The 27,958-nt window shown below is 35.7% G+C and overlaps 3 protein-coding genes and 1 pseudogene across 12 annotated transcripts; all 4 read left to right on the top strand.

The window, feature by feature from the left end:
• The first annotated feature begins 79 nt into the window (after positions 1-79).
• On the top strand, positions 80-11,219 carry LOC145581809 (bifunctional adenosine 5'-phosphosulfate phosphorylase/adenylylsulfatase HINT4-like). Of its 8 annotated transcripts, none has more exons than XR_014099687.1 (8): positions 80-240; positions 308-354; positions 638-714; positions 788-854; positions 954-1,031; positions 1,150-1,252; positions 5,256-5,310; positions 11,079-11,219. XR_014099687.1 is itself a non-coding variant. In XM_081638872.1 (7 exons), the coding sequence occupies exons 1-6, from the start codon at positions 172-174 to the stop codon at positions 1,250-1,252; spliced, it is 441 nt and encodes a 146-aa protein (XP_081494998.1). In that variant the 5' UTR covers positions 80-171; the 3' UTR covers positions 11,079-11,219. The 8 variants fall into 8 exon arrangements, 5 of the variants coding, with proteins under 5 accessions (XP_081494998.1, XP_081494979.1, XP_081494993.1 ...); XR_014099689.1 differs by having other exon boundaries at positions 11,062-11,219; XR_014099693.1 differs by having other exon boundaries at positions 5,229-5,310.
• A 921-nt stretch (positions 11,220-12,140) lies between these two features.
• LOC145581798 (putative aspartyl protease At4g16563 pseudogene) lies at positions 12,141-14,060 on the top strand (annotated as a pseudogene).
• A 3,857-nt stretch (positions 14,061-17,917) lies between these two features.
• On the top strand, positions 17,918-22,487 carry LOC145581786 (vesicle-associated protein 1-1-like). Of its 2 annotated transcripts, XR_014099683.1 has the most exons (9): positions 17,918-18,172; positions 18,249-18,319; positions 18,404-18,485; positions 18,584-18,699; positions 18,793-18,957; positions 19,046-19,087; positions 21,108-21,185; positions 22,104-22,332; positions 22,414-22,487. XR_014099683.1 is itself a non-coding variant. In XM_081638819.1 (8 exons), the coding sequence occupies exons 1-8, from the start codon at positions 18,121-18,123 to the stop codon at positions 22,212-22,214; spliced, it is 717 nt and encodes a 238-aa protein (XP_081494945.1). In that variant the 5' UTR covers positions 17,918-18,120; the 3' UTR covers positions 22,215-22,487. The 2 variants fall into 2 exon arrangements, 1 of the variants encoding a protein (XP_081494945.1); XM_081638819.1 differs by having other exon boundaries at positions 22,104-22,487.
• Positions 22,488-23,812: 1,325 nt separating this feature from the next.
• On the top strand, positions 23,813-24,725 carry LOC145581771 (small heat shock protein, chloroplastic). 2 transcript variants are annotated; one of them, XM_081638809.1, is made up of 2 exons: positions 23,813-24,048; positions 24,156-24,725. In XM_081638809.1, the coding sequence occupies exons 1-2, from the start codon at positions 23,853-23,855 to the stop codon at positions 24,557-24,559; spliced, it is 600 nt and encodes a 199-aa protein (XP_081494935.1). In that variant the 5' UTR covers positions 23,813-23,852; the 3' UTR covers positions 24,560-24,725. The 2 variants fall into 2 exon arrangements, with proteins under 2 accessions (XP_081494935.1, XP_081494926.1); XM_081638800.1 differs by having other exon boundaries at positions 23,814-24,048; positions 24,147-24,725.
• Positions 24,726-27,958: the final 3,233 nt, after the last annotated feature.

The following is a 27,958-nucleotide window of genomic DNA, read 5'->3' as shown; positions in this document are numbered from 1 at the left end:
AAAAAAAAGGTTAGGTAGTTGGGTGTCATTTGTCACCCGGCTCACCGCCAAGGAGACAAGCACTGAGTCTCAACTCTCAATGGTGTAATTGCATAATCTAATAACTGGTTGAAATGATGAAGCGTTGAGCGCGGCGAGAGAAGTGCGAAAAGAGGTCAACGTCGGCGAGGGATGTCGGCATCGGCGTGCATCTTTTGCCAAATTGCTCGGATTCCTACCACTACACGCCTGCTTTACCAGGTTTTCTCCTATCCCCTATTTATTTTCAAAATTCGCCGATTCTTTTAATTTGGATTTGATTTTGCAGGATGAACTTGTCGTCGCTTTTCAGGACATCAACCCCTCCGCCTTCCGGTGCGTCTTTGATTATTCCTTTCGTTCTATCTAATTAGCCACTTGCATTTGAATTTTACTATTTTACAACACATTACACTGTTTGCAAGATTATCTTTTGAGATTACAGTTTGCTAGGGTTTTGGCATCTGTTATACAATGTACATTTCATATTTTCATATGATAATGTTTGTTACCAAAATTTTGCAGGATTATCTTTTGAAATTAGAGTTTGCTAGGGTTTTGGTATCTGTTATACAATGTACATTTCATATGATACTGTTTTGTTACCAAAATTTCGCAGACATTACTTGGTCATCCCTATTGAGCACATCCCAACAGTAAAAAACCTTCAAAAAGGACAACAACACTATACTTTGGGTAATGCCACTGATCTTCAGTTCCCATTTTTGAATTCAATCACAATTTTAATATAGGATCTTGTTATCTCCAGTGAGTCACATGCTTAATGTTGGTAAATCTCTGTTACAACAAGATGCCGCTCAGTCTAATGAGCATAGGTATTGCTTCCCATCTGCTACTCTGGCTTTTTGCTGCATCTCTTCTTTTTTCATGCCCCTCACTAGTATTGTTATATTGGGCCTTGCTTCATGTGGCAGATTTGGCTTTCACCAACCCCCGTTTAATAGTGTTGACCATCTGCACCTTCATTGCCTGGCGCTTCCTTTTATACCATGGTAGAATTTCCTTTCTATTTTTCTATAACTTTTTATAGTTGTGTGTCTGGTTTCTGTCGTTCCTTTCCACTGTAAATTGGTAATGTATCGTTTTTTTATTTATTTTATTTTTTTGCAGCTGGAAATTTATTAAATACTCGTCATTGGGGCCACTTGGTGGATTCATTCAAGCAGAGACCCTCTTGGAGAAACTTAAGCCCTCACAGTTTTCCCAAATATAGGTATACGTGTACCTTTCAATCCTCACTGCATTATAATCTAGAGACCTCGGGGTAATTTTAATTTATAAAGTGTAGTATGTAGCTGCTGAACTTCAATGAATTATGCAGCACATGGTCCACATCGTGTGCTTTATGGATTCTTTAGACTTTTGAGGGAATATGATATGAAACTTTTTAAGCTATTCAACTGAGCAGATTGTAGCATCATGTGGTTTTGCAAACATCTAACTAATTTTTGCTCGTGTAGGTTAGATCTCCATGTTTATATGGGGAATGTTAAGCTGTGGTACATTGAAAATGCAATTAGACAGAAGATTATCTAAGCCATAGCTTTAATTCGCGTTTTTTGGAATTTTTCGTGAAGTTGGTCTACTATTAATACATTAAAAAAGTAAAACAACTTAGTTAATTGGCTTGGTTCTGTCACTACTGCAGTGCTGTGGTGATTAAATATGGTATAGTGCTCTGTCACTCTAAACCTCTCAGTCAGTCCTTTGTGCCTGCAAAAAAGGGACAGTTTTCCTTGAGAGCACTTGATTAAGGGTGATCAAGCATTATTATTAAGTTTTGTTTTTGTATGTCTGACACTCTGACTCAATGAGTGAACTTAACACTTGTATTCTGTTAAAAGCAATAATGTATTTGTTGGTCATTAGTGTCATTTTTTAGATACGGCACTTGACAGTGATGTTAACCTAAGATAATTTTGTTTCGGACTTGTTGCCAGAGAAAATTTTCAGCTATTGTGATCTAGAAAAATCAAGATGATCTGCCTTTGCATCGAAAGGAGTAGCCAGTGCCCAGTGATTTTATGGTCTTCCTTTAGATTGGTTTAGGCATTTATAGGTTAAATACTTGAATGTATGAATCCCTCGATACATGCCTCACAGTGGAAAAACACTTCATTTTTGACTCAATATGATATATCATGTATCAATGGTTCCCTACCTCTTTGCAGGACTAGCCTTTCATCTTTGGTTGATCTTTGCAAGGCAGGCCTTATAAGTATATGGGAGTCTTGCTAAATCGCATGTTTTTGCACTTTCAATTATGGATGAAAATGAAGATCAATCTGTGTCTGTTTTGGTGGGGATTTGGTAATTTTTGAATGGCTAATGTATTTTAGAGCCCCAAACCTCTTGATAAGAGCTTCAAGGAATGCTAGTCACTCAATCTAGGGAGCATGTCAAATAAGGTTGTGGTTGGGGAAAAATCAAAGGTCAAAAGTTGGGAGAGAAGAGGTGCATGTTTCCTATTTGCAATGTGTGGACTACACTTTTTTTATTTTTTTTATGGCGGTCTAATTAGAATTCTTACTGTGATATAGATGGGGAAAAATCAAAGGTCAAAAGTTGGGAGAGAAGAGGTGCATGTTTCCTATTTGCAATGTGTGGACTACACTTTTTTTATTTTTTTTATGGCGGTCTAATTAGAATTCTTACTGTGATATAGATATATGAGGTGATTTCAGGCTTAAATTTCTGTAGATGTAATATAATAGGCTCAAGTATATTGTACTCGGGCAGTATGCAACTATTGGATGCCAAGTCGAGAATGAACTTGGGTTTGCCTTTTGGAGATTACCCACATTTGAAAATGTTTTGGGAAACAGTTATTTTGAGGATATTTAGCCGGCTTGATGGGTGGAAGATAGTCTCCTTTTTTTTTGGTTGGGGGGGGGGGGGGGGGATAAGTTTGGCTCAATCATGCTTTTCTAGTATCCATCTCTATTATCTCTCCCTGATCAAATTCTGATTTCTGTTGCAAGTGAATGGAGAGAATGATGAGGAGTATTTTTGCAGTGTGGGGTAACCAATATAAGGAAAGATTGTCATATGAGTTGGGATTTGTTGTGTTCACCGCAGGAGGTCTTGGCTTTGGAAAGTGATGTCAAAATATGTTGCACTTGTGGAAATGGTTGTGGCGTTTTCCTTCTGATTCTCAGTCCCTTTGGCATCTAGTTTTTAGAAGCATATATATGCACTATATTGGGTTGGTTGCACAAGGGGCTCTTAGAGTGAAACTTGGTTGTCCTTGAAGGTTTGTTTCATTAGTCTTTTTTTATTCTCCTATTCAGTGAGGTTCAAAGTATGGGAAGGTGTCATATTTGTCTTTGGAAAGATGTTTGGAGATGATAGCAACCTTTTCGTGCCTGATTCTTTCTATTATACCAAATGTCTACTCTCAATAACCTGCATGTTGCTGGTCTTTACTCTTTAATTTTTTATGGTGATAGTGCTTGAGATTATACGGTTTTGGAGATTACAACATGATAGGGAGTTAGCAGAGTCACTTCTCTACTAGAGGAATTGAATTTCTATTTAGGTGCACTATCAACAGGCACTCTTGCAAATAATTTCTCAAATATATATATATATATATATATATATATATATAAACCCCTTTGGTTTCTAGCTTTTCCAGTAGCATGCTTCATTTAGAAAGCAAGGGTGTCTTTTAAAGGCGACGACCGGGTTAGGTTATATCACCAGATATCTGCTTGCTTTGTTCTGCTGAATGTGGGTTCTGTTCCTATGATAAGTACACTTTGAAGTGGAAAGTTACCTTTGGCAGAGGTTGTTTGGTTTGCATGAGAGATTGCAGGTTTTCACTTTAGGAGAAGATTCTTACTTCCTCCATTCTACAAATATTGCAATAATTACCAATTTTAGAAAGTTCTACAAATATTGCAACAATTACCATTTTAGGAAGTTTCACAAATATTGCAACAATTATCATTTTAGGAAGGTTCAAAAATATTGCAACACTTCCTTATTTGTAGATGTTTTCTCTCTTTCTCTTTGCTCATCACGGGTCCCTATCTTTATTCCTCTATTTCTCTCCTCATCATATGGTTCCCATCTTTATTTCTCTCTATCTCTTCTCTTCTTAAAATTTGTGTCCCATCCTCATGCCCCAATATTTGGGGAATGGAGGAAGTATTATCGGCAATACTTTCTGGGTAATTTTTTTTGGTGTATGGTTGGATTGAAACTCTCTAGCCTTTTGATGCGTTTCTTTGGCTTCGGATTTGTTGTGGGACAAGTAACTTGTTTGGCCTTGTTATGGGCTAATTCGGTGTGGCTTTTTAGAATAATTGGTTGGGGAGGTTCAAAGGAATTGGGTTTATATAAAAAAATTAGGACCTATGTTAATCGGACATGGCTAAAATCGCGAAATGTCTGTGTCGATACGGTACGGACACGGACTCGGGACATGTGTTCGACCCTTCACTGTGCACTCGGACACTCCATTAAGAGTGGAGAGGAAAAAAGAGGAGAAACATGAAAGAAAAAACACATCTTGTTCGAAGACCATCATTAATATAGAGAAGATGGAGAGAAGAAGACTGCCAATTCATTAGGAGAAATTACCTAGGAAATAATTAAAAAAAAAAAAAATAGGGGTGGACGTAATGAAAAATTTAAAGCTTTTGTAATCTATAATTTATTTATAAAAATTTAAGTGTTTATTGACGTGTCCCTGTATGTGTGGCCAAATATCGAATAGAGTCTCCGTGTCCTAAAAATTTGGAACTTGCCGGATCGGACACTTGGACATGTGTCCGTGTCCGACACCCGTTCGCGGATCCATGTAACATAGTTTAGAACATCACTAGAAAAAAAATTTAGAACATAAGGGGAAAAATATGGTTTAGCAGCTAAATTTGCGACTGTTCATTTTGTCTTGTTACTATGTATGGCTTAGGATAATATTTTATGCCTCTAATAGGGGCATAGGGCTACTTGCCCTATCCCTATAACTTTTTTTTTTATCTGGGATACAAGTTATTTAGATATGGTCAGCCTTTCACTGGGATTAATGCTCTGATGCTCAGCACTGTATTCTATTTTGTAGAGGGGTGGTTGAAATGTTGGTCAGAGGTATTTGTAGTTTCCTTCTCACTCCGTTTGGTCTCGTATTAATACAAATTGCTTTACCAAATGTGTAAGATAATGTGCATTTTCTTTTGCAGGATTCGATAGTGCATTTTCTTTTGCAGGATTCGATAGTAGCTTTTATTGTTTCAAGAAGAATAAAGATTTAACTTATCCAAGGTACTAAAGATTTTTTTGTTGTCACTTCCAGATGTGTGTGTACGTACTATATGGTGCTCTGTCTTGTGCAACCTTTTGTGTTAATCTCTTGCTGTCAGTTGCTGCTGTGTAAAAAGTGTATCTTTGTGTGCCTAATATGTCTATATTATCCAAAATTGTCAGTATTACAATGATGTACAGATTTCCGGAAAACTTTTGTTGATTGCACATATGCTATATTAATGGGAATTCTGTTGACCTGTTAATTGGCTGGTTGGTTCATCTCTGGCTTTGTTCTTGTTTTCTGGTTGCATTGGTTTAGGGGATGATAATTTTGTAATCCACTACTATGGAGTATTGGGTTTTATTTTTAATAATAGTTAATAGCCATAATCAGTATTAGAGTTGATAGCAGAAAAAATCTTTTACAGATCTTTGAAAATCCCTTTCATTATTCTTAACCAAATGCCCTTAGGATGCAAACACATATTGGATTTTTGTTTGCTACCTGAGCCATGCGTTCTATAAGCAAGCAGGATGTAATGTTGGATCCAGTTACCGATACTGATATATGCATATGTCCATTACTCTACATCTACTAACACATATGAAATACGTGGTTAGAGGCCCCATTTATCTGATAATAACTTTTGCATGCCCTTGATTTACAATAAATTTATTGTACATCGAACATTTTGCGAAAAGTGACCCTTTTTTCTTACAAAAGTAACCCTTTTTATTCACAAAAGTTACCTTTTTTTTATTTACAAAAGTGACCCTTTTTCACATAAGTAATTAAGCTACATATGCAAAATAGAGTATCAAAATCAACAAAAATAAACACAAAATTAACAGTAGTCATGAAAAAACTGTACAATCACTCGAACAAATTAAAATAATAAAGATTGACATCACATAATTAAAAAATAATAATACGAAAAGAGAAAATGTACATGCATCAGAAATTATTGCTGTCAGTTGCAGTGTTCTTCATTGCAGTGTTCTTCATCAGAAATTAGATTAGTCTTCTTCATTGCAGTGTTCACGAATCAAAAATTACTGAAAAAACGATATAATCAATTGATTTAAAATTTCTACAAGTAAAACCACAGAATATAAAGAAAAACACAAAAAATTAAGATAACAAACTTGGATAACAAAGGTAGATCGCAAATGGAAGAGCGAAAGCTTGAATCGCCGAAGAAATAAAAGCAAATTGAAGAGAGAGAAAGCTTTGAGCAATGTCAAGGAGATAGAAAAATACCAGGGAGACAAAGGAATTAGAATGAAAGAGAATGAGGAATTAGAATGAAAGAGAATGAGGAGAGAGAAAAGTAATCTATCTTGGACAAATAGAGGAAAGAGGATGAAAGAGAATTAGGAGAGAGAAGTAATTTTGGATAAAAAAAAATTCACGTGAAATAATTTAGGGAAGGACAATCTTCCTCTTCTTTCTTGCCATACAATAAAATAGTGTAAACCCGCTTTTTTTGAATATTTGTGTTTATCTGATAGTGTCTTGGTGAATTTGAACATTGATCCCCTCTTGATGTGACTATCAGTTAGGGAGGATATTAAAATGCCAAATATTCTAGGAATTGTGACTGTAGTAAGTTTGAATCTGGTGGCTGTTGTCAGGGTACTTATCACTGTGTAACAGGAATGACTAATTTAATAATAACATTCTCAGTATCCAAGGTTGGGATTTCCAATGAGATACTTCCTTTGCTTTTTCATGCTCAAATGTGAGACAAGTCTTTTTCAGTGTTTATAGAGGCACCACTTGCTCGCTGCAGTAGTAAATTAATACGAGTAATAGATATAAATATATTAAGAGATTGGTGAATGGGGTTTAGATTAAATATTCAATAACTTTAAAGACTTTGTGGTAGTCCTCGTATGGATACTCAAGTTTTTTAAGCAAAAGTAGGCAGAATATTGATTTTATTTGTTTTTTTTTTTTTTTTCAAATTCACTAAATACTTTGTAAGGCTCTACAGGTGATCAAATCAGTCTGACATGACTAAATTTGGGTAGGTATCTAATTTGAATATTTGGCTTAGCCTAACCTAATTCATGCCATGTTTGAGCCAATCAATCGAGGTAGAAAAATGTGACATTGAGTAATGCACTAGCTTTGTAGTGGACTCTTCTTGATCAGGGTCTTCAGGGTTTTCATAATCTCTAATGTACTGGCACCTTTTATCTAGATAAACTAATTGAAACAAGGGTTTTGTAATTTAGTGTAATAATATTAACATGAATAATCATCTTTTATCCGTTAATGTGGTCTTAAATGCAGACTCACCTTTAATAAACAAGAATTATATAGAAAGTTTCTGGTTTTACCCGCCTTTTTTCTTTTTAGCTTATTTCAATTTTGACCTTTTAACTTTTAGTAATATCGGGTTTGAGTCAAAATAATTATCTGGTTATCCAAAATTTCAGGAACGGTTGGAATTTCCAAGGTTTCTCCTTTTAACAAAGCAAAATTCCCATAATTAATGGAAGTTAGACTTGAACCTACAATTTATCTCATGGCTATTGACTTCTTTTCAATAACTTACTTAAAGATTAGGTATTTACTTTACTTCTTTTTAACCCTGAGTGTACATGTTCATCTAAAACTGCTGTATGATCTTTACGCTTTATTCTGCATAAATTTCATTTTACATTATACTGCACCTATGTCTGCAGTATCATAAGCTAGGGTGAGAAAAAAAAATCACCAAGTAACATTTAAGCTTCCTTAATTTTTGTTGGATGATATCCACTGTCAAGTCAGCTTATGAGCATTGGTCCATCTCTTTTTGTTTTTTTGCTGGGCCATTAATCCGATACATGTAGTACCCTCTCTTTGCCCATTCTTTTTTGATGGGCTCTTTGCCTCTTCTTATCTCTTAAATTGTTCTTTAAAGAACTGGTTGTGGCCCACTTAAGATAATTGCAAGTTTAATGTTTGTGCTTATATAGATATACCATTTTTTATCTTGAAGAAAATTAAAAGGAAAAAAGACAAAAGATGTATGAGTAGTGTTTTGCTTACCTTTCAAACTCTTTGGAAGTGACAGACTGATCTCCCTGATGAGAAGTATTGACTTGGATAGAAAATGGTTTTATGCATTTTTCTACTATATTTTGTAGATTACCTTATTCTTATCCATATCCATCTAAATTTTAATTCATGTTTTGACATGGGATGCAACATAATAATTGGCGTATCACATTTACAGCTGATTTCTATAGAAATGATGTTCTTATTGTGAAATTAGCTGTTCACTATACATTTATTAGGCAATCACCTATCCCATGTATAGACTAAGAACCCCTGTTGCTCTCAGTCTTAAAGTTTGTATATAAGAACCCTTTAATCATCATTACCCTGCCTTAAAAGTGTTTGTTGAATAATCCACAGGCATCCCCTGTTTTGGCCCTTGAAGCATTACTGCTTTAGTATGCGTCTCTTTTTGCATAAGCATTTTTTAATACATCCAGATTTAGGTGGTTGGATTTAGAACTTAGATGATTGTGTAAGGGATAAGATGCTGAATGTATATAGTTAGGCTAATTATTTAATAGAATTAATATTAGTGTGACAGGATGAGTAGAGAAGGCCTTTTGATTTTACTAATTTTAGACATAGAAAGTCAATATGTGGTGATGTGTATTTATAGTGATTTTGGCAGCTTTAGAGTATTCCCCACCGTACTATCTACGGCCGTCAAAATTCTGGAACCACTCCCTTTCAGTGGAATTATTGAAACTGGCTGCATAATTGTCAAACATCAAATACAGCTGGATTTTTCTTGTAATGTTCACAGCAGTAATAGTTTTTGTCACAATTTTCATAATACAGTCGGATGACCCGTAGAGCAAATAGCTACAAGTAGTATTTGCACTTATGACCACCATTATTTTATAATTGATTGATCTACTAAACAAGTAGTTTCGTAGGTTAGCTGTCGGAGTGTTGTCGTTCTGTACGTTAGATGTGGAATTGGCAAATGGCAATAGGGAAAGTTGGGTGGTGGTTGAATAGGTGTGTGATGTACTAGTGTGGTATGGTAGTTATGCAGTATGAAGTTGTAATCTGCTGCTATATCTGGGTAGCAAGTAATAAGGTTGTAGTTACAGGCAGTTCCTTGAAAATTGAAATATGGAGGATGAACAGACTACGATTGTGGACAAAGATGAATTACTGTTATTATGTTCATTAAATAGATTATTTATATGAATATAGTGGTGATGATTGGTTGCGACAAGTAGTTCAATGAATAAGTAGAGAGAGATAACTATGGTTGCAGGTAAATTATTGTTAATTGTAGAGGGTGTAGGGTCTGGTCCTCGTAAAGCCATTTGTACTGTAAGTTGTAGACGAATGATGAGTCTAAGACCTTAACCTGATGATGATAACAAATCAATACCTAGGCTATTTATTTCAGCATTGATGCCTTTTTTGTCACGAGTATTTAATACCAAGCATATTTGTAGAGGCCCGGAGAAAATAAGCAAGTTAGGCTTGAATAATCATAGGTGATTGGTGATTGAGAAGAAAGGGTTCAAATAATTGAGTTAGGAGGAGTAGGACTTTTTTTTTTTGTTTTTTTTTTAAAAAATTTTTGTTTGGGTGGGTAGGTGGTCGTGGAAGTGCCAACAGAGGCCAACAACACCTTCTATTTTATACGGAATACGAGTATATTTTATATTCGTCGGCCCTCATCCTTCATTCTAACCTGTCTTTTTCTCCTTTTTTTAAAAATTTAATTTAAAATGCATAGCATGCCAAAAGCAAGTTCAACTGTTGTAATTGTATCTTTGTATTTTTCAAAAAAAAAATATATATAAAAAAAAGCTAGCACCAAAATGGGACCATCGACTATAGTAATTTGGACTGTAACTAAGAATTTCGACGTCGGCTTATGTGTTGCACCCTGACATGCCCGTGCGCCCTTTTCTTTGTGTGTGGCCTAACTACTGAGTATTTACTTATTTAGATTTTGGAGCCATGCAACATGCAATATGCAATATGCAAAGCTGTCTTTTGTTTTTTCTTCCCCCTTTTCTCCCACACTTATTATTATTATTACTACCTCCGTTAAGGTTATGTGCAACGACTAGACATTTTCCCTCTCTGCTTAATGTCAAATCGTTGCACATAATCTGTTACAGAGGCAGTATTAGTGGTAGATAATAGAATTTGTTATATACACCTGGGTGTACCGTACACCCAACTCACCTAAGGTTAGTTTCGCTCTTTATTTTATGATAAAATAAAAAACATTCATCAAAATGAGAAGAGATACTTATGAATGTATGATACATCCGGGTGTATATAACAACCTCTCTATTGATTATGTATCTAACTAAAAATTTTATGATTATTAGTTTTAGTAATTTACTAATAAGAGGCCTAACTGATTTTAAATTTGGAATTTGTTGAGGTGCAACCATCAAGGTTTGGCCTTATTTAGGACACCTGTCATGCAAACTTAGGACAAACTTTTTGTTACTATTGGATGAGAATTACTCATAAAGGATTTTTTGGTGGGAAATCCTGAAGCTGAAATAGATTGAACCATAACTGGTATGCTGTATGTAAGCTGGCATTCATCTACTCCATAAAAATTAAAGTTTTCTTTTGAACACAGAATACTATTCCCTTCCCATTAGTTGACGGAGACAGTAGAAGAGAGAAAGAACGTTATTATTAGTATTATTATTATTATGATTGTCACATTAAGATTGATTTCGTCATTAATTTATATCATCTAGTTCCTGTGTTTTTGTAGGTCTCTAGGTAGCTAGCTGTCTTTCAGACTCAGTGATGATAAGCGCCAACTTGGCAACTTATTATTAAAGGAACACCAAGTTCTAAGAGTTAAGACTACCATACTTATGATTAATTAATGAATTCCATCATTTGTTTTTTTTCAATTTTCATATTAACGTTTTCTGCCCTACTATTACTACTCCTGTACTACTACTTTTACTTGATATTGACGCCTCTTAAGCCTTAACTTGTACTCGTAACTTTCTATGTTCAAACCTGGCGGTACCGCTGACTCAAACCAAACCATTCTTTGGTCAATGTTTTTGTTTAAGCAACTTACATTTTGTACTATATGGACTATATAATTATCCTTTTGGGTTTTTGCCCTTCTTCAAAGCAAAACGGTCAATTAACCCCCTTTCATCCTTAACCGCAAAGGAAGAAAGATTATAAGATTCGCTCTACCAATTATACTTGCCGCTCATTCCGCACCATTTTAGTTGTTAATTTTAATTTATAAAAAAAAAAGCTAAATTAAATATATTCCCTCAAAATTAAACTTCTATTTTATTTTGAGACGAATTGATTAACAAAATTTGTCCCGATTCTATAATACAGTAAGTGTAACATACAAAGTACTATAATAGGTCTAATCAATATCAGGTAAATGATAAATAACAAGTACTGCACTTCCTATTACAATAGCCGACTTTTTATATTAGTATTAGCCGACTTCGTATTAGATGGAGATAACTAAAACCATCCTTATCTTGAACACAATTACCACCTTCTTAATAAATCAAAACCAACAGCATCAAAGTTAAAATAGCAACAAGACTAAATACATTAATACCCCACTGCTCTTGTCTAATATCTTTTGGCTCCTGTCTAGTATCAGCATATACGGAACATTTCCTTTGTAACATTTTAGACAATTCACACAATTCATAGTTCTAAAGTTTTGCCTTCTCTTGATACCCGAAATATCTACCTAGTCGAGTGGTGTGGACTAGTACTAAAGTGTATAGCTGTAACCCTTCAATTTTACCAGAAACTTCCCCCTTACCTTACCTCATCCTCTGCTTTCTTTATATCTCCGCTTACTCAAATTCAAAACTCCTATCTTCTTCTTTCTTTCTTTCTTTCTTCATTTTCTCAAGAAAACAGAGTCACCATTTATATGTCTATGGCTTCCTCTAAACTCCTCCTTGCATGCTTTGCTCTCTTTCTATCTCTTTCAACGGTCTCAGTAACATCCCAACAATTACTTCCTTTAACCCACTCACTCTCCAAAACCCAATTCTCATCTGCCCACCACCTCCTGAAGTCTACCGCCACCATCTCAGCTGCTCGACACCGTCGCCATACAAACAAAAACAGAAACCACCACCAACAAGTATCTCTTCCACTCACTCCCGGAAGCGATTACACGCTTACCTTCACCCTCAAATCCCAAACCCTCTCTGTTTATATGGACACTGGAAGTGATATGGTTTGGTTCCCTTGTTCTCCCTTTGAATGCATCCTCTGTGAAGGCAAGTACCCCCCTGGCTCCCTTTCCCCTCTCAACGTTTCCAAATCCTCTCTCCTCTCCTGCAAGTCTCCTGCTTGTTCTTCCGCTCACTCTTCCCTCTCCTCCTCTAACCTGTGTGCCATCTCAAAGTGTCCTCTTGATGAAATCGAAATATCCGACTGTTCGAAGTACAGTTGCCCCTCTTTCTACTACGCTTATGGAGATGGTAGCTTGATTGCTGAGTTACACAGTGAGAATCTACTTATGCCTTCCACCTCAAATAATAAGCCCTTGAATTTAAAGAATTTTACCTTTGGTTGTGCTCACTCTACTCTAGGTGAACCCATCGGAGTTGCTGGTTTTGGTAGAGGCTCTCTGTCTCTTCCAGCCCAATTAGCTAACTTATCGCCTGACTTGGGTAACCAATTTTCTTATTGTTTGGTTTCTCACTCCTTTGACTCCACCAAACTCAGACACCCAAGTCCCCTCATTCTCGGAAAATACAAGGAGACTGAAATTGATCGAGTTTCTGAATATGTCTACACTCCCATGTTGGAAAACCCCAAACATCCTTACTTCTACTCCGTTGGGTTGGAGGCAATATCTGTTGGAAATCGAAGGATTGAAGCACCAGAGACTTTGAGGAGAGTAGACAGACAGGGAAACGGGGGAGTTGTGGTGGATAGTGGGACGACGTACACCATGCTGCCAAGCAAGCTGTACAAGGCGGTGGCAGCAGAATTGGAACGGCGAGCAGGAAAGGTGTTAAAGCGGGCAATGCAAACAGAATCCATGACAGGATTGAAGCCCTGCTTTTATATGCATGGTGGGAAAGGGAGATTAGGGGTAGTGATTCCGTCGTTGACGTTGCATTTCGGGAGGAATTCGAGTGTGGTGCTCCCCAAGAGAAATTATTTTCATGAATTTATGGATGGTGGAGATGACAAGAAGAATAACAAGGGTAAAAAGGTGGGATGCTTGATGATGATGGATGCTGGAGAAGAGGAGGAGGAGGAGGAGAGTGGGCCCGGCGCTACGCTCGGAAACTATCAACAGCAAGGTTTTGAGGTGGTTTACGACTTGGCGGAGCGCCGGGTGGGGTTTGCCCGCAGGGAGTGTGCAACTATGTGGAATAATTTGAACCAGCACTAACGTGTGCCTGGGGGGGTTGACTTTTTGTAGATGTGTCAACGCCAATAAACTATTGGCCGCACGTGAAGCTTAGGCTCAAGGTTTAGGCGTTTTGCTTGAGATGAATGATGATGGATTTAATGAGTTTGCACTTTGCAGTAATTACTCACTACTCAGTCATTTTCGTTTGTGCAGATAGGTAAGTGGTTCCAATTTCCAATGGGTAATAATAGCATCATCAACAGGAAAGACGTGTTTGTATAGATTTTCTCTTTTCCTTGTAAATCAAGTATTGTACTTTTGTAATTATCTTCTACAAGTAGTTTTAATTCTTCAGGTGTTACTTCCTTGGTCTCAGTTTATAGGTTTTTTTGTGTTTTTTTAAGCTATTTACAGGAGAAAGTGGATAAAGTACATTTTTAAAAAAAGTGAAAAGTATATTTATAGACAAAAGTTAGAGAGAAAAAGTGGAGAAAAAAAAAAAGTAAAGGCAAATGGAAAATTAAAGGATAATTTAGGAAGTTCAATTAATAAAGTTAAAAAAAATTGAGGGTATAAATGGTTTTTACATACTTGTACTATCTAAAATAAGGATCTTGCTAACGAGCGTCCCAGGGCGCTAGATAAGGATAAATTATATTGGTTGAAATGATATTAAGTTAGGAATTTATGACAAAATCACGCGTCGTTCGGTGTAATTAATGTTAATTTTACTCTAATATTTACACTTTAATTCTTTTATCTAACGCCCCGGAGACGCTCATTAGCTTTTGCCCTAAAATAAATAGGAACAATATTTTGAGTCTTCAAAATAGGAAAACATAGTCTATATTCTATAACGTGAGACGTAGGAAGTGTTGGACACTCAAATTTTCTATGAATTACCTTTTGGTTGTATTATTTGGTTGACATTAAAAAGCATAGCACAAACTTTCATATGTGGCTGTCATAATTTTTTTGACGCTGCTCGACGACTATCAACTAGCACACCGCACCGCCTATTCACGCCTAACTTTCTTCAGCCTTCTAGTAAGTCAATATGATTTTTCTCGGCGACTTTCAATTGCTCGCGTATGAATTTCCATGATAAATTTTATTTCAGATTGATCCGAAGGATAAGTTTGATGGGAATTGTTTTTGACACTTGATTCACACTGATTGATAATATGATGATACTTTTTTATTTTTATTTATTTTTTTGTGGATTTCAGATTGATTAAAAGGATGATTTTGCTAGGTCGGTCAGGAGTTACTGAGTCGGTCAAGGTTACTAGGTTGATCAAGAGTTACTCTGTCAAGGATTACTCAGTCGGTTAGAGATTACTTGTGTGTTAGCTGGCCACATGGTGTGGCCAGTGATAGGTTGTCGTACAACTGTCAAAAATAAATTCCTAACAAATCCAACTAACAATGTAGCAGGGTAAGCAGGGTCGAATCCACAGAGAGATGGTATTCAATCTAACCTCTAAGAAATTGGAGAAACTAAACAAGTCACGAAATTTGGATAGAAAAGTAGTCTAAATTAAAAGAGGGATAAAATAATTAATAAAAAGACCTAGGGTTATGGTTCACCATGTTTATAGCTCTAAATCTATCAAATATCAATAAAAATTCAATCAATCAATTATCTAGAGCAATTGCTAAGCCTACGGGCGGGTCTTAACGCTCTCAATTCAACATATGCAGTACGGTCGCTAACATAATCAGAATTGCTAATTGTAGGGAAGCCTCTAAAAGTAAGATCTTTCGATTCAAACTCTTATTAACATGAATTAATCAAACAATTGACCAGGTTGCAAGATTAACAATAAAACTCTATCAATTAGAGAAATTAATAATCAAAATATTAAAAACATCAATCAAGATTCAGTGTATAAACATGGATTCCCAAACCCTGGAAATTTAACTACTCAAATATGAAATAAATAATTAAAGCTAAATCTAATAAAGAAAGCATAATTAAAAAAAAGAAATAAAATTACCTCAATGAATAAAAATAGTAAACTCAAGAACAATCCACGGAGAATCCATGGAGTTGCCCATGAGAAAACTAGGGCTAAGAAAACGAACGTAAAATAAAAAGTATGAAAAAGCATGAGGGAAAAATAATAATCCCTTGAGATATTTATATTATCCTAAAACTAATCTAAAAATAATTAAAGAAAAGTAAAATATAAATTACACAAGTTGTTAAACGATTGGACGATAGAAGATGACGTGGCACGAAGATGCTCGATGGAATCGAGGGCCAAGCAAAAGACGTGCTACGATGCCCCTTGCTTGCTGCTTTCGTGGGTAAACTGGAGCTATAGCTCCCTGGTCGAGTGAGCTCTCGCTCGGGGCTGCTATTGCTCGAGGCCTATGCGAGCTTTCGCTCGGGGCTACTGGGCATTGTGTCAACTTCACAGGCTTGTAACTTCTGATTTATACGTTGTATATAGGCGTGTGACCTACTGTTGGAAAGCTCTTCAAGTCTAGTTTCCAACGTTACTTGAATCACTTCAATCCAATTTGTATAACTCAAGTTATGATTAAAAGAGTGAGCAAAGGTCAGTTTTGCCACTTTGTAAAACATCGTTTTACTTCGTTTCTAGCTCAAATTCATTTCCGAAAGATGCATAGCAACCCTTGTGGATGTTATATTCATTCCTTATGCATATAAATCTCAAAATAATATTTCACAAATATATATCCTTCATTGAACAACTTCATTGAACGGAGTGTAATAGAGTACAAAATAAACAACTTATGTATTTACGACCTAAAAGCTACTATAAACTTAGCATAAATGTGCCTATAAATCCTATATAAATGTGATTCATTAGCCAGCCACACACAAAAGTTATTTAAAGTATAAATGGAGGAACTTACAATTTGTGGGAATTACAAAATAAGGAAAGTTATTCACCCATTCCACCCTTGGTAGAATTTGTTATATGCACCCGGGTGTACCGGGGTCATTTGCTTATTTAATCAACAAATAAGCAAATAATATTTTTACTTATTTGTTGATTGAATGAGTAAATGACTCTGGGTATACATTAGGGCTTTCCAGCCTTGGTCATTCACAATTTCTATTATTTATAATTTCCCATATGACAATCAAACACATGATTGTAAATCCTTCCTAGGAATTGAATTTCCTTGCATTAAAAACTCTCAAAGGAAATTATTTCCTACATCTACAAAAACGAGGCCTCAGATTACAGACTTGTTCTTCTACACCTTTTTATAGTTCTAGATCAACAATCTTTTTGTACACTTTAAAATTTTTATCTCCGCTGAACTTTCTACAAAATTAATTTCTTGATTTTCCATAAAAGAAATTCACATTTATCTCCAAGTTTGATAAATAACTTTTAAAATTAACCTGAATTCGTGTTTTACAACCTTCCATTTTGAAGATTTATGGTATATTTCAAACTTCAAAAAGATAGATGCTGAGGTGTTTCTTATGAATCTCATGCGATCTCGAGATGCCATTAAGGGGGTTGCTATAGGACGACAACCGGGCACTAGGCGCATGCGTTTGCTTTTGGCATGAATTTTGATTTAGAAGCCTTAAGTCATAATCTAGCATATGATAGTTTTGTTTTCAATCAAGTGCAATGACCAATTGTGTATTTTCCTCTCGTAGTAGGTTGGATTGTCATTGCGGCACTTGGCCGCTACAAACCAATTATTTTAGTGACAACTTTTTTTACACTTATAATGCTTTTAAATTTAGAAGGTTTTGCCTCAAGCCTTGTAGTATTACTAGAGGTGATCAACCATGGTCCGGTCCGATGTGACCAGAAAATAGAGTAGGTTGGGCAAGTAAAAAAACGCAAGTTTAGTTCAAATCTCGAATCTGGCTCGAAAAAACCCTGCTACTTTTTTGTGAATTTGGGGTACGTGGTTTAATGTTATGAGTAAGTTTTAAAGTGTAAGTAGACTATGTTCGAAAAATAGTGAATAATATTTCTTTCCCTCCCAATTACCTTACTTTTTTTAAAAAAATATTAATCTACATAACATTTTTTTTTGTTTTTACGTGCTAAAATCAATTAATTAATCTAAAAACTATGTATCAGTCAAAGTATAACATCAAATAAATATAGGGATGGAGTAGGATTAAAAAGTGTGGGAAAGGGAGAGATGTGTAGCACGTTGTACAATTGTGTGAGTAATTAAAATCTGAAATCGAAATCGAAATCGAAATCGATCCATCCTTTGTCCTTGATATTTCATTCCTTCCTTCCCAAAATCAAACTGTCTTCCCACCTAAACTTAATAAATAAATAAAAGAAAAGAAAAAGGGCTTCCTTTATTCCCCAGAATCTCGAATTCTCCGTCTCACCTTTGCAGATTAGCGATTACGAAACGAGGTGTAATTCTGTGGCGTGGGTTTGATCATCGGATCTGGTTGTGATTGAAGATGAGCACGGGCGAACTTCTGAATATCGATCCTTTGGAACTCAAGTTTGAACGTACAATTCATTCTTCCTTCTTAATTTTACAGATCTGTCATTTGTTTCTTCTTCTGATCTATTTCTTATTATGCAGTTGAGCTCAAGAAGCAGATCTGCTCTTCTCTTAATTTAACCAACAAGACCGATAGCTATGTCGCCTTCAAGGTTTTTCTTTTCTCATTTCTTCTTCTTCTTCTTCTTCTTCAATTCTCGCATTTCATCAATTATGTATAATGTTTATTTAATTAGGTTAAAACCACCAATCCCAAGAAGTATTGCGTTCGTCCTAACACCGGCGTAGTTTTGCCCCGATCAACATGTCAAGTTGTAGGTAATTAAACAGCATTTTTTATTTGATTTGATTGATTATTGAGGGTTGTTCAATTTTTCTATTAATTAAATTAATTGGGTTTATGTTAATATATACAGTTACTATGCAAGCACTGAAGGAGCCCCCTTCTGATATGCAATGCAAGGACAAATTTCTCCTTCAGAGTGTTATAGCTAATCATGGCACAACTGTTAAAGATATCACTCCAGAAATGGTAACTATATTTTCGATTAATAAGATATCATTTCCATTCATGTTATGTGGCATTCGTGGCGGGTTACTTATTCGTGTGCTCTTCGTCCTTCAGTTTAGCAAGGAGGCTGGACATGTTGTCGAGGAGTGCAAATTGAGAGTGCTTTACGTTCCCCCACGCCAACCGCCTTCGCCGGTTCCTGAAGGCTCTGAGGAAGGCAATTCCCCTAGGGGTTCTGTTTCTGACAATGCTCATTTTAGTAATTCCGAGTCTGCTGTTGTAAGTAATTTCATGCTTTTTCTCTTTTTGTTCTCGTTGTTTCTTCACTTGTTGCTATTGATAACGGGTCTCTTACCTCAAATTCCAGGCATCAAGGACATTTGGTGAATCTCATGACAAACCTACAGAGGTAATATAATTTTCGTTTTACCTGGCTTTGTCAACTGATTTATTTCATCAACCTGACATTGTTTTGTGAACTGAAATAATATACTTTAGGATCGTAATCTTATCAATCTCTATCACTCTGTCTGTGTACATATACATATACATAAACACGCTGCCTGGCTTTATTGCGTTTGTGACTAGATGCTGGATAATTTTGCATCTTTGCTTCATAATTTGAGGCATTATATTAAAATTGTTGAGATATTTTCAACTCTTTTGTAAGGTTGAACTAGTTTGCTTCTAGGAAGCATCACTCTAAGGGCATGCATGCTTGGATTGGGGGTAATATGTTAAGGGGGTAATAAAAGTCAAACTTGAAAAAACATAAGAAATTAGAGGTATTATTGTAGGAGACAAGGTGCTTACAAATGAAATAAGATAGTTGTGCCAAGAGAAAAAGAGAGAGTGGAGGAATTATTATCCCCATAATGAGGGTAATAGTTACCCACCCTCCTCCTAGTATAACTATTACCCCATAAATGAGGGTATTAGTTCCTTTTCTTCATCTCATGCCACACATCACTACATAATTTTCCTTAAAATCACACCATCACTATCTTCTCCTTCCCTATATTCACTTTCATTTTGCCTTAGTTTGACTTTTATTAACTTAGTAATAAATCTCCCTTAATCCAACCATGCCCTAAATTGAATTTGTGTCTTTGTGTCTTTGCTAAGCAACCCTCCTTTTTTCCTCACCCACTCAATTCTCACTTAGGTTTGTCAAATGATACTTCCTACATCGCACTTCATGTTTGCCAATGCATTGTTGCAACCACAAAAATATTTAATTATGGGGTTAGGGACTTAGGGTATTCATTTGAATGGTGATCTGACTGTGGCTTCAATAGGGTATTAGCATGAATAGCTTGGGGAAGAAATCCACTTCAACAAATAGTAATGTCTTGGGTGTTTGTGGATAGGGTAACGAGAGAAGGAAGCAAGAAACGGAAATCAGTTTTTGTGTTCGGTTTAACCAGGGAATGAAATTAAAATCTCTTAAATAATGTTTGCTACTCAGTACTAGATAACGGGTATTTAAACCCTCAAAGGTTTCTGCCACAATCTATCTTCTCTTAACACTCTCAAGTTACTCAACGTCTTTCATCGCTTTACCCAGCCCTTCTACTATCTTATTCATCCTTATGTTTGGCACCTTCAACCACTATCTCCAAATTTTCACTAACGCCTTGAAGATTATGGGTTAAACTTGATTCTTTGGTGTTTGAAATTGGCTAAAATTTCCAAATCCGGAACTTGACTCTCAATTCCATCCCACCATTAGACAAAAGGAAGTTAGTGGAATATTGAATCTCTCTTGGTGGGTATTGGAAGCATGTTCTACAGTAAGGATGATTTGGTGAAGTGCAGGTGATGGCCATGGTGGTTTATTCATGTTTACTGTTTAGGCTGTTGTTGTGCTTTGTGATTGTATCTTTGATGATGGGTTTTGTTGAAGTTGATGTTGGCTGTGAATATGCTATAGCACCTAAAGGGTGTCATATGTAGGTTGGGGGAGGTTGTGTTTGTCGTAATGGTGGAAGTATGTGTGGTTGTGGTTGCAAGTAGGTGTTGTGGATTTTCGAAAGCTGAAAAATGTTAAATTAATCACTTCTGAAGGGAAATAGGTAAACAGCCAAACAGGGGAGATGTTTCAGTTTCCCTTTTTTTATGAATTTTTCCAACCAAATAGTTCTTAATTTTTATGACATAATACTCACAAGGCTACATATTAGAAATTAGATCTATGGGGGTTTCGATGTAAACCTTTTCTCCTTCTCTTAGGACACGCTTTATAGTTTGCTGTATAGCCACCCTTTATTCTTTGTAATGTTAGTTGTCCAGCTGTGTATGTAAATGAGTGCAAATGAAGTTATTAGATTGCTGGTTTCTTTTCTCCTGGCCTGTTTTATCTGAATTCTGTCAGCTTCATAATAATGTATGCATTCTGAATTCTCTTCAAAATTTGAACACTATTTCAGGCAAAAGCTCTTATTGCAAAGCTGACCGAGGAGAAAAATTCCGCAATTCATCATAATAACAAACTCCGACAGGAATTGGTGAGAGCTTTACTGGTTGTCTAGTTTGTTTACAACTTTCTTTTATAAAGTTGGCCAAGCAGATTTCGAAACCTTTGTACATGTCAATTTTTCTGCATGAGAATGAGACATTCTGTGTGATCTAGCTGAAATCTCTTACCAAAAATTCTGACACTTCTTATAAAAAGTTAAAACCATGCCTTTAAAGCTTTAAGACATCTAGCTGAATTTATTTGGTTTAGTGGACATATTGCTTCATCAATTTTAATTTGGCAACTTTTGAGAGGCTTTTATGGTTCTGAAATTTATGTTTTTTATGGAAAAAATGGGTGATATTCTGTGAGCATTTTTTAATTTTAATTCTGTAATAGATAATTGATGCATCTCTACATTTAGTGTATGTAGTGTCGTAGTGATGTGGTTGAATCAGTGTTCCTGCCCATCATGCATCCATGCCTGCATTAATTTGTTGAATCAGAATATTTGGTTTTCATATTCACAAGGGGGTAGAGCCCACCAACACCAGAGGCTCAGAGCTGAGAGGATGGATGATGGTGAGCTAAATTAGTGACACATGACAATCACCCTCTCATTACATATAATAGCTACTGGCAAGGTCCAAATGTCAATGATCTGTACTAGGCTGAAAAAGAATATTGAATTTGGCATGTCTTAAAGAGTTCTCTTGTCCATATGCTTGCTAGACTTCAACTCTCATGTTCAGTATTTTTCTCACCTACCATAAAACGAAAAAAGTAAAGAGAGATGACTTGCTGGAGTTGTAACTCTAATCTCTCTTGATTGGTTTTGATGTAGTTTTAGGAAAATCTTGGTGCCTTTCATTTTTTAATACTATTATATATGTAGTACTTCACTACTTTGTAGTATTTCCTTATGTGCTGCTTATACAAATTCCTATGCTAATACAACAATATGCAGGAGCTTTTGAGGCGAGAAGCTAGCAAAAGCCAAGGTGGAGTTTCATTTATGCTTGTGATATTAATCGGTTTGATTGGAGTTATTTTGGGTTATATCATGAAGAAGGCATGAGGAAGCTAGGAATGCCTGTTACCTTTTATCCCGTTACTGTTACTGTATTATTTACACCAGTAATTAGAGAAACGGATACAGGTGATGGTGCTAGCTATCTATGCAGAAAGGGAAAAAGGTTGTTTAGGCGTGTTCATGTGTTTGTAGTTAACTGATTCACTAGTATTGATAAACTTATTGAGATTTTTTTTGTTCCCAGGTTTGAGACCATTGATGTTTTTGTTGCAACATCATTCTTTGCTAATTTAACAACTCTGTACTATTCCTTTTTTAGCCTTTTGGTTCACCATAACAGCTTAGTCAGTCATATTTGTGTACGTATGAAAAGAGTTACCTGTTACGTGCTGTATCTAGAGGAACGTTTACCCCTCGTTATTCATTTAATCTTCATGAAGTCAAGATTTAGCTATTTTTCCTTTATTATAATTAGGGTTACATTCGTTTCTTTTATATTGTTTTTCATAATTTTAATCTGCAAAATACATGATTTCAAGCTATGGCTTTAGACCAAATCAAAACAAAGAATAATGTATGAATTTTTGCAAAGAATGGGATATACTCGTACAAGAGGAATTTACTGAAGTCAGCTATTGTTAGTTTGAGCTATGATCTCCTGCTTATGCATCTGTACTGTCTTATGACCAATGATATCGATACTAGTCTCAACTAACAAGCAAGGCTTTGTGCACCAAAGTTTAGGGGAGTGATCAATCATTAGTATCAACCGGTGATTTACCTTGTTTTGGTAACTATTAGTCTACTGTAGTACAATCTACAAGCCAGCTAGCTATATATGTCAACGTTTGAGAGTAGAGGGTTAAAGGATTGACTTCAAATTCATATGGTAAATTTCCCACTAATTCTTAAATTCATCAAGGGTGATTTTTAGTCGTGTTGTAAGTTATCCAAGCTGTTGAAAAGAGCATCACGGGTTTGTTTGTTTAATTTTCTTAAATATTATAATGTGAGTTTAAAATAAAATAATACTTATTTTGATGCTAAAATTTCCAGATTTGCCATAAGCACACACTAATTGTTTCTAATATTGCCATTTTAATGTTTTAAAAAAGAAAAAAATATATGCAACCCTAAGAGCTGCATATAAGAAGCTAAAAATGAAAAGAATTGACAATTAATAACCATTTATTACACCGATTTACTCGTAAATTGTCGATAAATTCCCAACTTAATACTAAAAAAAAAAGTATATTAAATGCTTAAAGGCTTTATATAGCATTACTCGTACGTCAATTGAAAACACTATCTTCTAAACCTTAACTTTCAACTTTTATTTATTTATTTTTTATTTTTTTGTTTGAAAAAAAAAAGGAGGGGAAGATATTTTTGCATATAAGCTTGGGGAAAAAGAAACCGAAAGACCGTCGTTAAAAAAAATAAAAAGGTTGTGTAGAAGCTTCTCCAGACTACTTCAAGTCTCCCAGAAACACATAGAAGGACTTGGCAAGTGTGTAGAAGCTTCGATACAATTCTTGGTTGTTCTAATCCACCGCCTTCTTTTGGCTATATAGACAACACTCCACAGTCGCTCTCCAAATCAAAAGTTGCGTAATACGGTACTACTCACAATTCACAAATCATCCTCTCTCTATCATTTACGACTACCATTCTAATTTACTCATGGCATCTTTGGCTCTCCGACGACTCGCCGGAAAAAACTTTGTTTCCGGCAGTATTCTCCGACCACTTTCCGTGAGTCGGTCCTTCAATACAAATGCTCAGATGGCCAGGGTTGATCACGATCACGACCTTGAAGATCGCTCTGACCGCGCTCCTGTCTCACGCCGTCGTGACTTTCCTGCTTCCTTTTTCTCAGGTATATTTCTTAATTATTATTCTCTCTGATTTTGTTTTAAAATCAAAATGAAAATGAAAAATAAGAATCAATTGGAATGTGGTACATTACAATTACAGATGTTTTAGATCCATTCGCGCCAACGAGGAGTGTGGGGCAGCTGATGAACCTGATGGATCAGTTGATGGAGAATCCATTCAGAGGCATTGGAAGTGGAGGAGCTGTGAGAAGAGGTTGGGATGTTCGGGAAGACGAAGAAGCTCTTCAATTGAAGGTTGATATGCCTGGTTTGGCCAAAGAAGATGTCAAGGTTTCTGTGGAAGATAACACTCTCATCATCAAAGGCGAGGCCGAGAAAGAGACGGAGGAAGAAGAGCAGCGTCGGAGGTACTCGAGCAGGATTGAGTTGACTCCAAACCTCTACAAGATTGATGGTATCAAGGCTGAGATGAAGAATGGTGTGCTCAAAGTTATTGTTCCTAAGCTCAAGGAAGAAGAGAAGAAGGATGTTTTCAATGTTATGGTTGATTAATGTGTTGGCTAGTGTTATTTCGCTAATATCGATTAGTCTTGTTAAGGGTTGATTTTTGGTACTTTATGCAATCCTCCTCTAGTTTGTTCCAAATAAATTCAATAATCCATGTTAATATGTTGCCATCAAACTTTTACTGTTAATGTATAATCATCCTTTTTATTTTGTTTTCCAAGTATGAGGTTTTTTTTTTTTTTTTTTTTTTTTTTTTTTCAAGTTATTTTACTATGGATATATGGTAAATTTTTTCTTGACAAAGTATAATCACCCAATATTTAAGGAATTGATAAAGTTATGCATTGATGTTCTTTCCGTAATATTAGAACTAAGAATGTTATTTCTTGTAGAATTCTAAATGTAATATAATTTCAAGATAGCCATATAACTAAACCAAAACTTATTGTTGGAACTTTATAACCTATTGGTAGTTCCATTATAGTGTCATGACCTTGAGGGATATGTTAAATATGGTCTAAAAAGTGTGGAACAAATTTTGACCTTTTCTATTTAAGAGATTATGGAGATTTGTTGGGGGTAGTTTTGTTTCTAGGGAATTATAACCGTTAAATTTAGATTATAGAGATCGTTTTAAAATTTAGATTATAGAGATCGTAAAACTTAACAAAGTTAAGCATTTAGGTTTTTGTTGTCATTTTATAACGACATTTTAGAATATAAAATAGGTAATTATTATCATTTCTTACAATTGTTTACTATTAATAATGCAACAATATTACTAAACAATCATATTTCAATAAAATCAAATTCGTTGTGAAATTTGTTACTCATATAAACTTAATGGTTCAAACTTTGTTTTTATGACCTTATTAAAGATACACTACATATTCACTTTTCTAGAAGAAATTTTTTGATTGGTCTAAAAATGTAGATTATAACCTTTAGACAATTTATATTTCAGGTCTAGAAAATAAAGATGTGTAAATGATTTGTATGGCCTCACAAGACGTAGGGAAACCATTTGATGATTTAGGTGATTGGAACTACAGTATCAAGTTTGCTTGTACTCCGTATATTGTTTGTTGAACTTCATTACATAGGAGTCGTATACTAGACTAGTATAGGAGTGGGAGTAATGAAAACGTAGTCGTAGCAGAAAATGAATAGGGAATAGTATGACATTTATACCCCTAATACTAGCAGTGTGCAGGTGGCAGCTGGCACTACCCCTGCCCTGTTTTTACCGATTTAAATTATATTCCCTCAGATGAGAGGAGAGATGAACTCATCATTTATTTACTTGTCATTACACATTCACGCAACACACAAACACTCACTCTACCCTCACTTCATTCTCCACTCTTCCACGCCAACCCTTTTCTCAAATATCAATTAATCATTAATGGCAGCTGCTCCGTCTTCTTCTTCTTCTTCCTCCTCCTCTCTCTCTTCTGGTTCGTTGCTACTCCATTCCCATTCTAAATTTGTTATTTTCTTGTTTAAATTTTAAAATAAATAAATAACGAAATTGTGATGGTTTTGTTTTGCAGAGGAAGAGGTGAAGCTTCATCCCTACCAGAAGCACGGTCCCAAGGGAGCTTACGAGGCTAAACAGGTCAACGGCACCTGGACCAACGGTCGGAGTTGCCGTGGGTTGTACGTTAGGGTGGACATGCCCGGTGTCCCCGAAAGCGGCGGCGTTAAGATATGCAAGTACTCCGACAGCCGCACTGTTACCTTCACCGGAAAAGCACCGATGGTGTGGCCCCACTTTGACACATCGGACAGGGTTTATGGTGGTTATGTTATACTTGACAGAGACCCAACTCTTGTTAGCGTCCAATCTCAGCTTAAGAATGGCACACTCCATTTGTTCTTCCCTGCTTCTGATGGCTCCCTTCATTTTCTCTCTCCTCCTCCTACTAACTCTTGTCTTCCTCTCCAACCCCAACAATATGATGATGATACTGGTAATTTCTTTTTTGTCTTTTTTTCATTTCTTCATGCAATATTGCAATTGCATTGCATTATAATAAAGTTGTAATCTTTTTGAAATTTATGCAGTTGAATTCATTGAGCTCTTAGGGGAGCGCTTCATTACCTACATTGAACACGCCCCTGAAGAACCTTCTGGTTATTAACTTCTTCCCTCATATTATTAATTAGTAATTTCTAATATTCATTGACTTATAATTATTATTGTTATTATTAGGGATAAAATTGAGGGGAGGTAGGCCCGAGCACATCAACTGGCATCTGCTAAGCGGGGTGAAAGGGGTGTATGAGCACAAAATTGTTAGTGTTGGTAACAATCAGCATCTGATTTATGTCCGATTGGATGTTCCAATGGTGAACTACCAATTGTTCTGCATTACTGAGAACGCGGACAGAAGCATCACCTTCGCCGTTGATGCTGCTCAAAAAGACTCCATGTTCGACGAGGGTTGTCGTGGCTACATTGGTTCCTTAATTCCTAAATGTGAATGCTGCCAGTACCATATTGTTCAGCACGATATCAGAGATGGTGTCATTAGGTTTATAGCTTCCAAGAGCGCTTCTGTGGATCCTCCTTCCAATATTCATTTATATGAACCTCCTTCTAAGCCCGGTGAAGCTCCCAAACCAGTAGTGTATCGTAACATCGAGGTGGTCATGGATAAGCTGCCGCGACGTTCCACCCAGTGTAGGAAGTAGCAGCGAGTATTGGTTGCCCTTGTGGTTGCTAGATTAAAATAAATACTTACCTAACCTTGCATTATGGTCTTAGTCGTAGGTTGATTATCTATTATTATGACATGAATTAGCTAGTACTAATGTGCTTTATGTGCTTGTTTGAGTTTCATATCAAGCAAGCTCAGAGTAGTGGTTTATCCAGGGTATAATGCCTCTATCATCATATGAAGTTCTATGATTTTAGATAAGAGTAATATTGTAAACTCAGATTATTTAGTAAAGTTTAATAGGCAAGTAGATGGTTATCGTATGATGTTGACTACTTTGTATGTTGATTAATTTGTTGTTCAAAATATTTATTTCAATACTTCTAAACAAGATTAATGAATAATGAATTAATTAACCAGTAAACGATATGATAAATTTCATGACTAGTGGTAATTTGGGATTTTGGGATTATTTGTACGTAGTAGAATAAGAGACTTTTGAGTATTTTAAATTACTTTCACCAAATTTTTGTCAATGTTGGGAATTGTAGGCTTGTAGCCTAGGTACGCTTGCTTACCTTATGCAGTGCACCGAATTACGAATAGTGTTATAGGGTACCCTTAAGTGAAACAATAAAATCTGCTGTCAGTATTAAAATTTAAAAATGAAAGATTACTGCCCACTTTGAAATTACGGAGTACTAAATACCAATCAGTAAAACCATTTATAGAAAATCTTTTTTAAGCTTTTTGGACCTGCTTTAGAAATGAAACAAAATTT

The sequence above is a fragment of the Chenopodium album genome, chromosome 2 (genome assembly GCF_948465745.1).
Source record: "Chenopodium album chromosome 2, dcCheAlbu1.1, whole genome shotgun sequence".
In the NCBI taxonomy this organism is placed as follows: domain Eukaryota; kingdom Viridiplantae; phylum Streptophyta; class Magnoliopsida; order Caryophyllales; family Amaranthaceae; genus Chenopodium; species Chenopodium album.
The sequence above is the reverse complement of the archived record's forward strand: the minus strand, read 5'-3'. Positions and strand labels throughout refer to the sequence as shown.